This window comes from Neodiprion pinetum, chromosome 5, assembly GCF_021155775.2.
Source record: "Neodiprion pinetum isolate iyNeoPine1 chromosome 5, iyNeoPine1.2, whole genome shotgun sequence".
NCBI lineage: Eukaryota > Metazoa > Arthropoda > Insecta > Hymenoptera > Diprionidae > Neodiprion > Neodiprion pinetum.
In genome coordinates, this window is record NC_060236.1 from 21151150 (window position 1) to 21166829 (window position 15680).

A 15680-nucleotide genomic window follows, 5' to 3' on the forward strand; every position below is an offset into this window, starting at 1 on the left:
TTCAGTGATCGGAAACAGGTGAACAAGGAGTCTTTGGATTCGTCCCGACAAGTTCTATAAACTGAATGTAAAAAGATGGCATAGAACAGCGAGTGAGAATGAGAAATCGCGCTGAAAAATCGACAGGCGGGTCCAGCGCGTGGCCGCCACCCGGTATCCGGGAGTCTGTGGCAAAGGAGAGATATATAAACAACGCGGGGGCGCTAGGCGCCGAGACGACTGGCGCCGAGACGCCGAACCGTAGGAGAAGCTATAAACAGTAAAACTGAACTACCCTACAGAGCAGGAGCTGGGACATGAGGAAGATTCCTTCTGTAGCCGATGTTATTATTCGAGGGTTGAAATTTTTCCAGGGTATAACGAGGGGGAGGAAAATCGCCGAAGAGTAAAAAGAGGGAGACTGACTCGGGGTTGGGGTTTATTTCCCCAGGTCCCAACTAAAATAGCATCGCGGTTTCGGGGATGGCTGCTGGCACTTAAAGAGTCGGTAATCGGTGCTGGAGAGCCGCCGATACGCTCGTCAGTCTCTCATTCTCTGTTCTCATAGCAAAGGTAGGCATGCGGGCAGGTGAGTTGTGTAGCAGATGCTTCTTGCATGAGGGCCAGAGACAAAAGAGCCCAACAATGGGCCATCAGTATATGAACAGTGGGTAGATAGCGGCTCCTCGAGCTATCAGTCTTCCGAAGCCACTCCGGCATCGACCCCCGACTAATCTTCTACTCTCTTCCACCAAAGAGAGTGAATCACTCCTCCCCCCCCCCCCCCCCCCCTCCACCGCCCCGCCCCCCCATCTCTCTCTCTCTTCCGATTCCACGATCAATTACTTTTCAAATTGCCGGGGAAATAAATTACCCTCTAATAATATTTCAAGTAAAATAGAGTAACACTTATGTCGAGTAAATTCTAATAATTATTTTTTTTTTATTCTCAAGCCCTTGCTCACCTTGAGAGCCTCTTCGTGGGTCACTGCACGGAACGGGATACCGTTCACTTCAAGAATCGTATCACCGGGACGGAGTCCAGCTCGTTCGGCAACTGAACCCTCCTCGACACGTGAAATATATACACCGACACCTGAAAAATATTTTTTCAAAAAAAAAAAAAAAAACAGAAAAGAGACGGACAGCCAAATACCAAGAACAATGTACGATGAAGGAAAGACAATTCCGAAAATATATTCTTGACGGAATTTAAATCTGTTTATGTAACTTTATATAAGAACAAAAGAAAAAGCAAATTTTTGTCATATTGTTATAATCTTGCAATTTTTCAGTCCCACAATTACATTTAATGTTTTTTGCTGTTTGAAAGAAGTCATAAAAAAATTTCTGTAAAAACAAAAAGTGACTTCATGTTACAATTATTTACTGTTTGTTGAGATTGCTGTTGTTTTTCTTTCGCTCCCACCTCAATTGCATTTAAATTGATAGAGGTGCAAATTAATATAATTATTCTTGATAATGTAGTACCAGCAATTTCGGTTTCACGAGCTGTATATTGAGTAAATAGCATATATAAGGCAAAAAGGAACCGGAAGGAAGAATCATTGTTGATGGTATTTGAGGAGAATTGGTAATATTAAGGGGTGCATTAACCAACGATAATTATGTGTATTATACACCTAAAGATATGTGTGTATTACATGTATGAGTAGGGAAATATTCATAGAGTGGAAAATGAATGAACAAACCAGAACAAGAATTTCGAAAAAGAAACAGAAAAAAACAATTACAGAGAAAGATATATATAGAGAGAGAGAGAGAGTAAGAGAGAAGAAATCAGTATCGAAAATTGAGGTGATGACAAATTTCTTCTTTTTTTTATCGGGTGCATATATTATTTTCTGTGCACGTAATGCACGTGTGTGCATATAAGTCATTATTGTGAATACAAAGGGATTTGTGTTCGTATAAACGATGCACTTTGAAACGTACGTACGTCACGAATACAGAATATAAATTAATATTCAAATAAAAAGTTTATATATGTATAGTTGTATGTAATATGAGGTGATTACACTACATGCGGATATATGTAAGTGAATTTTACTTTACTCGAGAAAATAAACGAATTGCAATGAAAACTGGATGAACTAAAAACGAAAAATAAAATACACGGACACACACACACACACGCGCGCGCGCGCACACGCAAACGATGAAGAGCAATTGAAAATTTCAGATGTCATTTTTACCCCGCAGCTATACTTGTGCGTGACAAGCTTTAATACTCGTGACTAACGATTTCTCGGTGTATGGTACAGACAAATGTCTCACAACAACAACAACAGAAATAATAATAATAATAATAATAATAATAATAATAATAATAATGATAATGATAATAATAATAATAATACGAAAAAGAAAAATCAGAGACGGAAGAAAAATAACCAAATGGCGAGTTATATATCATGAACCGTCTAGCGCAGCGATATAACCGAGTCTGATCGTGACTATCCGTTTTCACTCAGTGAACCCCGCAGCGCGCGCCTGATCAGTTTTTACATTAAACTTGGCCATCTATGCACCACTGCAGGTCCATGCACATGGGACAGCGACATCGCTGCGTGCTATACAACTGATTCAGTGGACAAAACCGTTGCATGTATAATTGAATTTCAATTTTTTCTTTACGCAGTGCGTTTTCGTTTTTAATTTTTGCCGGCCGATACCTCGAAAGCCGGAGAAAAATTCGATCCTCAATAAATTTTAAAGAATTTCAAATCCACTTTGAACCTTTGATTAGTTTGTTTTCTATAGTTTTTTCAATTTGTAAATCATTGGTCGTATTTTTATTGCGCAAATGACGAGTTTAAAGGGAAGGAAAAAAGAGACAAGAGCAGAAAAAAAAGAAGCACACGAGCCTGTGACGCCGATAGTATGGAATTCGTTGCGAGCGGATGTATTGATCTGGCATAGAATATGAGCTGCAAAATACCCGACCTAATCAACGCAGATGATATAGCAGTGTTAAAATTTTCACAATTTTTGAAAAATTATCCTATAAATCTCGAAAAATACGCAAACTAACCGTTTTCGTTTTATTTGTTTTTTTTAGGTTACGAAATTTCTTCTGTACCCGAAAGCGAGACTGAAGGGATGAAAAAAAATGCGAGTGTGTGCGTGAGTGTGTGCGATTACTTGGTGGAAATTTCACGAGGCAATACAAAACATCATGCAACATCCATATAGCTAGGCAAAAACCATCAATTTCGAAGATCGCATGAGTAATGAAGTGTATCTAAGTTGAAAGAAAGAATTTTAGGTGTCGTTGAAATTTAACGCGGCAGCTGCGTCGGATGTTGTTATGAAATTATTTATTCACACTTGTTATTTTTTGTTTAATGAAAATAGATAAGTTTAAACGTCATTTTACGATCGTTTCATATGATTGATGGATTTTGGGCTACGCTGGTTACCTGACTGCACTTCTGATGGTACAGCGTAACAGACAGAAAGGTTCTCGAGTCACGCAAACTGCTATTTTATCACAATTTTTTTTACACTTGTTTCATTCAGTTTCAGAACCATCACGATTGTACGTCTACCATATACCATTTAGGCTGAATACCGCTCCACGTAGATAATCCGATGAATGACTAAGAGAATGATAATGAATAAATTAACGGTTCGTGAAATTATGTGAGATCTGAACCTTTATTTTCTTGAACCATATTTCAAATACTACAAATTCAGCTGAGTACGCGGTTATCAATTCTCATATACAATTCTAACCTAGTACGGATTGAATTATTACCATTATCATTATCATTATTCTTTCATAGTACGAGGAAACTTGTTTTGCAATGAATATTTATGCAACATAACGAGCTATACTTTTATAATGGTGATGTGATCGGCTCGAGAAGAGTAAATGTTTTCTGGTTCTAACAGCGTCTATACGCAATCATAATCTTAAGCGTTATCAATGTTTTGGATATCAAAAGAAAAAACGAACAGGAATAATAAAAGCCCCGTAACAAGAAAATTGACGTTTATATTCGTCCTTCGGGAGGTATTCAGTCATTGATACATAGATATACGTTAGAGTGGTTTTCATTTGATGATCGGAAAAATTTTCATTGGACCCCCTCCTCAGATCTCTTCCAGATCTTTAAAAAAAAATCTGTGTTAAGTTTAAAGCCGCTACGTCAACTGAAATACGTGTTTCAACGAGCTTGAAATTTTCTATTTAGGTAAAAAGCCCACGGCGTTGATAGACACCTGCCTCGAAGAATAAATACAAAGAAATTCTGGTCAATAACAAGCTTTTTTTGGCAAACTCGTATTGTTACGTAAAAATATAAGTTCAAGTTAAACCTACATTTTTTTTTTCATCGTGGTTCTAGATTGTATTTTTCTAAAAAATACGATGCTGAAAATTCAAATAGAATTTTTTTGAACTTCCCGAAAATCAACGCCACGGAAAATTTTTTGTTTTTACCACAATGAGAAAATTCAAGCTCGCTGAGGTGATTGTGTCTCAGTTGACATAGCGACTTGAAAGTTTACACAGATTTTTTTTAATGATTTGAAACAGATCTGGGGGGAACGGGGGAGGGGGGGGGGGGGGGCTTAATATTTTTCCGACTCCTAAATAAGGACCACCCTACTATACATACACTGATCGTTCTTACCATTTTTTTTATTTTAGTTATATATGCACATATTTGAGTCACAACTAATCGGATTAATCGCTAGTTATAGGTGTATGGATAAGTAGCATAAGTTGACTTAAAAATATACAAAGAGATGTAAAAACGTGGTGCTGAATTTGTTGAATACAAATAAAAACTTTCCCAGTATAAATTGGAAATACACCATACTAACCACACCTCAACTAACGATGGACCATCAAATAGATTTTTGAATACTGTTTGTAAAACCGAAGAAAGGTGAAGTGAAAATGTGTTTAAGAGAGATGATTTAAGCCGGGTCGTGAAGAAAAAAGTAAAAAAAAAAAATTATATCCAGACCGATGGATGTGTACATTTTCAACTATGCACTCCGAAAATTCACCAAGTTTGAATTTTCTTCGTATAAAATTTGTTTATCGAGAAAACATGATTCATCTGAGTTGTCGCAGCCATTAGCCACGTGACTTTATTTGTCGTTTCATCAATAATTAAGTTTACGGCGAATCTCGCGGTAAAAAAAAAAAAAAAATAAAAGAAAACCACGTCGAATCGAATTTGCATTTAAGTTTTACGTGATTAATCTACATCAGTTTTCAATGAATTGAAGTGATCGTCGTCGGGTGAGGCGTAAGAGTGTTGGTTAATGATGGAATTTTCAAATTAAGTATAGAGTAAAGAAAAAGATCCGAGGTAAACTGAAGGAGGAAGAAAAAAAAAAAAAAAACGACACAAGAAACCGAGAAAGGATGAAAAGAAAAGAAAATCGAAACGCGAAGCGATGTTTAGGATTCAAGTATACCTAAGATATTGAGAAAAAACAAATCGTGTGAAGCTCACCAGCGTCTTTACCTCCCTTCACGCAGATCCCAAAGCCGTGATGCGAGTCAGGAGGATCTCTGGCCATGGTGATGGTCCTCACGGTGAGTTCCTGGAGGCTTGGGGGCTGCGGCGGTGGGGAGGTTTGAAGATTTTGCTGTCCAGACTGGCTTGCGGAATTCCGAAGCGCCGCGACGCTGGCGGGACTCGAAGCCGGCGTCCGTCTGTCCGTCTGCCGTTTCTCGTTGACACCGTTGCCGAAGAGCCTGGCTCAATAACCGGGCATTAAGTAGCGGAGCAGCTGTCAGTTACCCATGGAGAGTAAAAAAGCGTCTTCCATGGGTCGTTCAGACCGCTGTACAACGATAATAATTGCGAGAAAATCGAAAGCCGAACTAACCTGAGCACTTGCTCCGGCGAGATCGCTCCGCTTCCGCCTCCCCCATGTCCCCGTTTCCGGTAAGGTGTCGTGTGGGTCGAATGATGGTGCGGGGCACTCGGGGGCCTTTCGACTATTGTGTAACTGGTACCCGGTGGGCTGTAGTAGCCCCTGTTTTGGCCGGTCTGATGCCTCGTCGATTCGAGGTCCTCCGCCTCGTAGCATCCCGTTCTTAGGAAGTGGGAGCCACTCCTCAGGAAATTGGATCCGCTTCCTCCGCCCCACTGCAGTTCCTGTAACTCGGAGCCGTAATCCTCCGTGCTGCTAGCCATGACGATGACGTCTCAGGCTCTCGTCATGCCTGTGAGAACATGACGTTGAGAAGAAAAAAAATAAATATCTCCGAACGATATCAGCGGAGAATAATCGTGATCCTCGTTAAAATTTCATGCGCTTAACGGTTGCGTTGCACGCTCCGATTGGCTGGAACTTGGATTCGATTCGGTGTGGTTGGAAAATCGTTTACGCCAACGAATTTCGACGAAAAAACTTTGGTATCAATTATTTGCTGCGAATCTAAATGTGGCAATGAGAATGCGATATGTCACGTATGCCCTTATGCATAAATGTATTTTTGCGCTACCGGTCTGGTAGTAGAGTCAACTTCTTGATGATTATGTTGTTACCGCCCCGTCACCACGACAGGGCTTCATTTGACAGAGTTTTAACTCTTCCCTCTCACCTCGATGATCAGTGATATGTGCGGTTACGTACGTAGAACTACGCATTTGCATCATTCAATGCTGGAAATGAGCGAACAAAGAAATGAGAAAAAAAGAAAAAAAGTCGAGGAAATGAATGCGTTCTCAACTCCTTTTCTTTTCCCTATAACGGGGAATGGTATGAAATACTGAGAGACGAAATAATAGCACACACTCGCACACTCGGATAAAAGATCGTACATGTATGTACATACAGATAGTCGAATAAATGTGTATCGACGGAACCCGGAGGGTTGATGGCGGATGTAATACTAAAGATGGGCGGCAGTATCCGCGGATCAATCAACCCGATACGCGAGGCATTTTAACAGAATTAAATTCTCGGTAGGTCGAGCCTTGCACGAGGTCAGGGTCGTTTGATGTACAGGGGTGGAATGCCAACAGATCTTTGTTATATACCAGCTGCACGTAGGGTATAGGTACTCTACCATGTATTCGCGGTACTACGAGATGACGTTCGTTATGCGTTATGTACTCCACATATCCTAAACGCCACCATAATTGATTTTTTTTTTTTTTTTTTATTGATAAAAACTCAGTACTACGTTGATCATGGTTCAATACTTGTTTTATCGTTATTCAGCTCTATGATGACTATAATACAATACTATGTTGATCACAATTCGGTATCATGTTAATGACAATTTAGTACTATATTGATAATTTGGTGCCACATTGTTCATGATGGGTCAGTGACATGGTGATAACGAACCAGTATCGCTTTGATAATTCACTAATATGTCGATGATTTGAAAATGTAAAAATTTGTCAAATTATTGTAAAACTGAGTTCGCTGAATCGTAATCTAGTGCTAAAATTAAAAATGTTACGAACACCGGATTTTGAAATAATTGGTCGTTATTTTTAATCATTTTTATAATGAACGATCCAAAATTATATTTGGATTCGTAGAGAGTTTTAAGAGTTCGTTTGGATAAATCGGTATCCTAACGATATATAAAAACTAGGAAGTTCCTTTCATGTTGTATGGTAAGATAATCTTTGGCTCTAAGGACTTGGTTTGAAGATAAGCCCCCTCAGCGTTGTCAAGTAGCTCACAGCAACCAGAAACATCTTGAAAGGAACAAAAGAGGTGGACGTGAGTGCGTGCAAGAGTTGGGAGGAAAAAAGAAGATAAGGAATTGAAAGAGAAAGGAAAAAAATCTTTTTCTTTTCCTAGGTTCTTCTACTTCTACTTCTTCTTCTTTATGAAATCGCAGTTACCTTTGATACATGCGATGACAACACAGTACAATTCTGCACATATTTACAGTAATGTTCATTAACGCCTTCCCCTTCCGGCTATCTTGTTTTCGGTCTGCGAAACAAAATGCGAAGTCAATTCTGTACGCGTTATGTAACAATGACTCTCAGTCTCTGAGGTCGGCTGCATCGCCGCTCATTGTCACATAATTAGTATAGAATCAAATTCACATTTCGTTTCGAACCGCAAACAAGGTAGCCAAAAGGGATAGGCATTAATGAACATTACTGTATACATAGTACGACGTGAAGTTGTCTCCAATCGATCGGCATGACGCAATTACATTATGCAACATGATACCTGGTTTGCACCGCGGATCGAGAAAAAACACTCAATGTCTATTATTCAATGAAGAGGTAAAATTGTTCAAACTGATGAATAATTGAGTGATTCTCGCTAGTGACTAATTTCTACACGCCGTCGCCACGTGATGAATTGATCGGTTGGGTTCGTTCTATACCATTTTTCCGTACACGCCATGCATGGTGTGTCAATGACCTCTAGTAACATTTAAATGACCTGTACAGGGTACGAAAATTGGAAGAATAAAGGAAGCGACAATATACAAAGAACAGTTTAAAAAATGGCCTTTAAAGTAAAATCTGGAATGGCGAATTGGAGTCAAATGGACGTAAATACAGACGTGTGAAGTTGAAGTTGAGCAGCTTGCGGTTGCAGGAAACGTTTAGAGATTATGGGTTGCACACAATAGGCATCGGGTCTAGATCTGAGATCCTTAATCTAAGAACGTTTTCTAATTGGACGATTTCCGGAGGTAAGTACCCGGTAAGCCTAGGGTTCCGGTAGTCAAACGCGATAACAGATCGCCAAGATGGATTTTAAGGCGCGGGTGGTTGGTTGAAGGACTGAGGAAGCCGCGGGGGCTTTTAAACAGAGTATGAAAATTCATTCCGGTCATTTCTTCGGCCACGTATAGGTGAGCAATGCATATGGTACTCAAATCGGTGAGTGCCATGCATGCTGCATTCCGTATAGAGCTGCACGCACCAACAACAAGCCACATATTTGAGCTACTTTCTTTAGTAGACCTAGCTTAGGTTAGGATAGATCCAATTGGATTGACTCAATTTAAAGTGTTTTGCACGACTAAACGTCGAGTCAACTTAAGCCGGGCTAGGAAAGATTATATTGGAATAATTCAATTCAAAGTTATTTGTCCGAGTAATTGTCGAGACTTAACTGAGGCTTACAGGTAAGGTCAGATTAGATTGGATTGACTCGATTCAGAGTTTTCCTTCTCAAATTTCCAATAAAACTGAAATAACGCAACTCTCCGTAACTCAGACTGCTTGTACAACGTTTGTTTTTTGTCCAGTTTCTGTAAAAAGCATATCTGCATGTTTCTGGTACAGAAAGGAGTTATCGCAATCACGTGAGCGAATTGCTTCTACATTTTTCAAAATAGCGAACATCCACCGGTCGCCCTTGAAGTAAAACAGTTACCCAGAATTATTACATTTCGGTTTATGCCGGTATTACGAGCTTAGCGGTGGAGTAGGTACACGGTGACCCAACCTTGACACTGGGATATGAGGCCGATTGTTCTGCAGCCTGCAGGCGGTTGGCGTCGAGCGAGAAAGAGGGACGAAGGAGCGGAGATAGCGAGGGGTCTGAAGATGGGTATAGGATAGGACAGCGGGTAGATGGTGTAGGTGGCCCGGCGATACCTCGCGACTCGAGACTACTCGGTTCGCGAAAGCCTTCCAAGGGGTAGCGGGGCGAAGGAGAAAGAGAAGAGGGGTTGCCCAAGGGTGGGGCGATCAATACTGCAGCCCTGAAGCCGGCTTCATTCACGAGGCGCTCTGGCGGGTCTCGTTTTTGGCTCTTATCCGTCCCTCTCGCTCTCTCTATTTCCTCAGCTACTGGTACTGTTTGTTATTTAGGTCCACGACGGCGTATTCGTCAGCCGATAACCGCTCAGCCACTCACTCTGCACCCTCGGTGATATAACTAGACCCGTTCTTCTCTCAAACCATCGCCGTCGGCCCTGTCGCCGACTCAATGATCTATAGATCGAAGCCCGGTTAAAAGCTCCAGCGTTCGCCTGATGCAAACCACGGGGAATTTTCTCCCTGTCTGCTCTCCCCCTTTGCTTCTTTTCTCTTGTTCTGACAATCCTTAAAACGTGCATAATATTTTGGCTCAATGTCAAGTAGGCGCGATGTCGAGTGTCGTCAATGCTCCGGCACTATGAATTACCGACCGATCGACAGTCTGCTGGTAAAACAGAATAACCTACAGCGCGAATAGACGAATTCGACGAGTTTACGGAAATCAACCATTTGTAACGATCTAAGCGATCGGCATCAGATCATTGGATACGTTTTTGCCCTTTCTTTTTCGTGGCTTTTTATTTTCTGATCTTCTTACTTTCCATTCAAGTTCAAATCCGCAATGCGAACATTCAACAGCGTCTCGCAGGCGAAACGATGATCGCTTACAGCACGTGGTTGGAAAATTTTTCACTCTACAGCGGATACGGACAAAAATTACGAGGGAAAGTAAAGCCGTGAATGTATTCCCCGGGGGATTTCAACAACTTTTGTATATAATTCCTGAAATCCTCACATATCCTTAAAACGAGAGTGACTAAGTTTCTAATTTTTATTTTGACTCGTTTTTAACCATCATGCAGTTTTTTCCTTATCTTCTGTTTTATCTTTATGAAATTTATTGCCCTCTCTCTATCGCGGGAGATTCTCCTTCCGAAGGTTATAACCATACACTGAGAGTAAAAAAAGTCGTTCAATCAAAAGAAAAAAAATTGCTTCGATCAACTAAATGTGGTTATTACAAGTTGGTTGTCACAAGTTGCCCGATTTAAATAAAAAATATTCCTGTTGACAGAACTATTATTTAACACAAATACGAGGATGCACAGTCAAAGAAATAGTGAGTTGATTGACATGTATTATTTGCTTAAGATGAAAATCATATTTCTAATCTGAATATCCTACTTCTTGATCCAACAAATGTTTAATCATTGCAGGATCATGTTCGGTTGGTTTAAAAAAATCTCAGTTAACGGAACTGTATATTTAGTTTAAAAAATCACAGCTAGGTATAACCAACTGAATATTCAGCTCAGTGTAGTTTTTCAATCATTAATTGAAATAAATTTTTTGATGACTGTAGTCTCGTATCGTTCGGCTAAAGAAATGCTCAGGTTATATGGTAACGTAATGTTTTGTTAGAGTTACTATATTCGATTGCTGAGACTAAATGGAATCAAAGGAAGTCCTGCAATCATTTAGAACAGTTCCGGATAAAAAATAAGGTTGAAATTTTTATCCTAATTACAGCTGTTAGTAGTTTTTTCAGTAACGCGAACAGCTTATAATTGTCTGCAAGTCAGGTAAAATGCTCCTAATCAACAAAATATTTATTCGACATAAATATTTCGTTTATGAAATTGGTCCTACTCACTGAAAACTTGGATTTCATAACCTTTATCCTTTACCAGCTGCTTTACGCGTCGGACTTTTATCGTTTTTCTTTCAACTAACAAAATATTCAAAAGTAGTTAAATTTATTAGCCTATACGTGTATTGAAGATGGATTCATTGAACTATTTGTATGGCAGTAATTTTGTTACTGTATCGAGTGATACATACATTTGATTCCACAAAAGTATTTTCAATTAATCAAATTACATTCGCTGACTTGGATCAACTTTGTTTCTTTCAATCATCAAAGGTCCTGACAAACAACACATTTAATTCATTCAACCGTACGTATTCATCAATATATAAGTTTGAACGGAAGGCATGAAAATCACTTAGTTTCGCGAAATCAATTTATTCACTAAATTATATGTACGGGTTGATTTCAGAGGATCAAATTTCATTCCACGGAATACTGAATTCTTTTGTTTCGTTGATTTGACCTGACAAAATTTATTATGTTAGCTACGGTACATTCATTTTCACAAAGTAATGATTGAAGCAACCATTTTTCATCAAACTAAATCGATTCGGTTGATTCAACGACTTTTCTCTCTCCGTGTAACTTCTTTAGTACTTCGCATATATTTCAGGTTTAAAATCAGTCAAAAATATATGCTAGAGTAGAAGAGAAAAAAGGATAAGGCCAAGATCAAGAAAAACAAACGTGAATTGCTAGCACGGGTAATAGTAACGGGCTTCTCTGCAGCCCAAGAGCTTTGCTGCATCGAGGTATAAATGCTGCATGTGTCTGACCATAAACGTGACGCTACTACTGTGGTCTCATAATGGTATACGGAACAGCGCATGCGCGCTGCGCTTATCAAAACAAAGCTGTGTCGTGTACAGGTGGCACTTGTTTATTTCATATTTATCGTAATTACGAAGTGGTACGATACACGATGTCAAATATTTCGATATTTTCTCGTTAAGAGGTAACGGAAGTTTCTCTTTAAATATCTTTTCTTTCTCTTTGTTGTTATTATTTGCGAACTACGTAATTCAGGGCCGAATTACGACATCAGGCTCCTCTACGTCAAACCGATCGCGACGCTCACTTAAAGAATTTCAAATCACCAAAATTTTTTTTCGCATATCGTTTTATTATTTGGAATGCTTAGAATCATATCATATGAGTCCAATGTCGAAAAAAAGAAATCATATTGGATTCTTTGCAACATAAATAATAATGATCGTTTTCTAACATGACTAAGAATGATGCTTATCATAAATTTGTAAATAGACTTGTTTTTTTATGGTTAAATAACCCAGTTATTAATTTTAGATACTCGACGCACGTAATATCTTTAAATTTTTTAAACATATGGCGTGGACTATTGGCAAGAGCCACCTTGAAAACGGACATAAAATTTGGTCTGAATTCAAAATACTCGAAATGGTCAAGTCATCGTGCTTTCGAAGTCGTATTGACTGAGAGTTAAGAAACTTTATTTAAAAATTTTAAATACAGCGATTTTTAACCACAAAAACTTACGCGTGACGCGCTAATGAGCGGCGGTTCCGTGTATTCAATAAATTAAAGCATTCTGAGTTTTAGATTGACAAAAGCTTTCCGAAAAATAGACAACTGTTATTCTATAAATGAGAACATTAACCTTTGAATGAATAGACTCATAGCTTTCCTATTGTTCAAAAAACTTCACTACGCTTCAATACGAGCTGATGTACGAATATAAGTGCGTCAAATTTGTCACACATATGCACATGCATTCACGTGTCATCTGTGGTAAGTCAAACAATCAGTATTATCAGTTTGTAGACTTAGAATTTATAGAGATCTGAGCTATCAAATCTTCACCATCGCACAGCTTTCAAACTGATTGGAACACATACACGGTTTCGACAAATCGCCCTTGCGCGTGCGCGTTCTAATGCTCCTAACAAAGCGACAACCTGGCAATGAAAGAAAAACTTTTAAGAAACCGTTCAATCTTTACTTGCACTCCAGAGGTTATGTCAAGTGGTAACATTGTTTGCAACATTTTCGATTGAACTCGTTTTGTGAGTTGTTGATTAATGTCTTTAAAAAAATGTATAATTTGACAAATTTTTTATCCTAAAAAATGACGCATGGCGTGGTTGGCGTACTGGCTAATCCGGCCCATGGCTACATTGCGTAGTCGATAATTGGAAATGGATTTTGATTTCGTATTCTTATTAGAGCAGACGCAAACAAGAAATAGAAGAAAACGATCCGTTGAGCCCGAGATTTGACGTATTACAGCTGTACAGAAAGGGTAATATTTTACCGTTCAAAGCTATCGTCTCACGCGTATATGTATATAAGATACGGCAAGGTGAGCGATACTAGGTTGGAAATGAAATGGTAACTAATCACGCGATGAAATCGCTAGTTCCGTGAACGACAGGTACGACAGTTCCGACGTCGAGAGGTTTATCCGGCTCGTGGACATGAATAAATATAAATACATGAATAATGATCGGATGTTACGCTGTATACTTTGCTACTCACCATACTATATTTATGCCCCAAAAGGGTTCATCCCTATAGCACTGGTAAATTGAAAAGAACGTTGAACAGTGAACAAATTCAAATAGATAAAAAGAAAAACTCGAAAAACAAAAATAAATTGTCTGAAGCATTTGTGGATTTGTTTTTAATTTTTTTTTTTTTTTGTGATTTCTTCATTTATTATATCACAGCACGGCAGTCACGTAGTTCGTATTATTAACTTAATTTATGGTCAACGGTAAGTAAGTATATTGGCGTGACTTGCGTGTCTCCGTTACCAGAGTTATACCAATATTGTTATTCACAACAAAAGCTGGGATTAGGTAAGCATAAAGCCTGCACCCTATAGTTTTATATGCATACCTACTTGCGAGTAATATACACGAGCGTTTAAGAAATATTAACTTTAGACCTACGTGATTTGGAAAATTAAACGACGGATATATATCTATAATATAAGTAAACAACAATCTCAACGCGGGAACGAGTTGCAATAGCCAGTTCATGACCTCGTAGTTTAAACCAGTATTGAATTAAAAAAAAAAAAATTCTATCGTGCGGTAACGAATATATCTAAATGAGGAATGATGGGTTATTAATTTAAAGAGAAATTTTGTATTTTGCAGAGGTCGAAAAAAATGAATCTGCAAACACTTGCAAACTGTAGACACCTCGGAAATTTTTCACCAAAATTTTTTCCCCTCTTTTTTTGACGTTTATCACTATACTTTAAAACTTCAAGTAACTTCACAGACCCAAAAAAAGGTTCGCAGTGAATTAAATTTACTGCAACTTCAATTAGGTATTAATTAAATGTTCGCGCATGTTCACATTTTCAGAATAAATTTAAAACAACGGTTGGTTGAAGAATAATTTCAACAAATCATGCAACGCGAACGCGAGTCAAAGCAGTTTCCAACTCTTTCTGCAGATGATTTGTACTTACTACGATGACTTTAATCTACTTAACGTCAGCCCCTGGCCCCGTAATTTTCCTCCACCCCCTTTCAATGATGCATATCGAATTGATTAACTCATTTGCTTATTCAATCAGTAAAAGTACAGGCTCGAAGGTTATCCCGTTTAATTTTCTAATTCAGGGGCTTGACGGCGGCATCGCGTCGCGCCGGTTTGAAACGGTTTATTCATGCAGTCATGGAAGGCGGACGCCGACGTCCGCGGGTTATGGATTATAGTCGTTGAGAATCGCGTGTTACCATACGTTAATACTATACAAATATAGGTACATCGGTATGTACGTGAAATCTACAATATATGCCCGTACCAAATTGATATCCAGAAAATTATAAACCGCAAATTTACTCTTTTACACGTAATGCGAATTGCCAGGTTGGATGCACTGAGAAAAATTTCATTTCTGTTTGGTTACTAGAAAATTCTAGCTGAACGGATATAGTCACAATAAGCGTTTAAATGTTTTGAGGAATTACAACAAAATATTGTACGAGTAACCATTCGGTGTAATTCTAGTTGGCAACACGTGGTTCATCGGAACGTTACATCTGATTGATTAGTTAACGAAAGTATTTCACTCAAGTTTTCGCAATAGTTACAAGGAAATATATTATGTGCGAGTGACGATAATCAAAAAGAATTCGTTAGTAACACATCCTAGATTGTCTGGTTACAGGAGCAAACCTTATTTTCATTTTGTACCCCAAACTGCATATTTCTTTGTTATAGTAAAAATGAATACATTTAAAGACTGTAAAGTAACCATACCTAAACTTTTTTGTCGCGTATGCTCGCCGCAAAATTTCTCATTCTTTTTTTTCTCCATGCCAGTGCAGACAAACGAAAAAAAGGAAACACGTCGGACA

The 15680-nt window shown here is 38.7% G+C and overlaps 1 protein-coding gene across 11 annotated transcripts in view; it reads right to left on the reverse strand.

Moving 5' to 3' along the window:
* The window catches only part of dysc (whirlin protein dyschronic), a 46078-nt gene that overhangs the window by 25378 nt on the left and 5020 nt on the right, over positions 1-15680 (reverse strand). For 8 of the 11 annotated variants that reach the window (XM_046629032.2, XM_046629031.2, XM_046629030.2 and 5 more), the window contains 4 exons: positions 5857-6196; positions 5478-5722; positions 3423-3434; positions 945-1075 (listed from right to left, as the gene is read on the reverse strand). In XM_046629032.2, coding sequence (XP_046484988.1) covers positions 945-1075; positions 3423-3434; positions 5478-5722; positions 5857-6167 — 699 coding nt within the window. In that variant the 5' untranslated portion in view covers positions 6168-6196. The remainder of the gene's footprint in view (positions 1-944; positions 1076-3422; positions 3435-5477; positions 5723-5856; positions 6197-15680) is intronic. The other 3 variants (XM_046629035.2, XM_046629037.2, XM_046629033.2) reach the window with 3 other exon arrangements.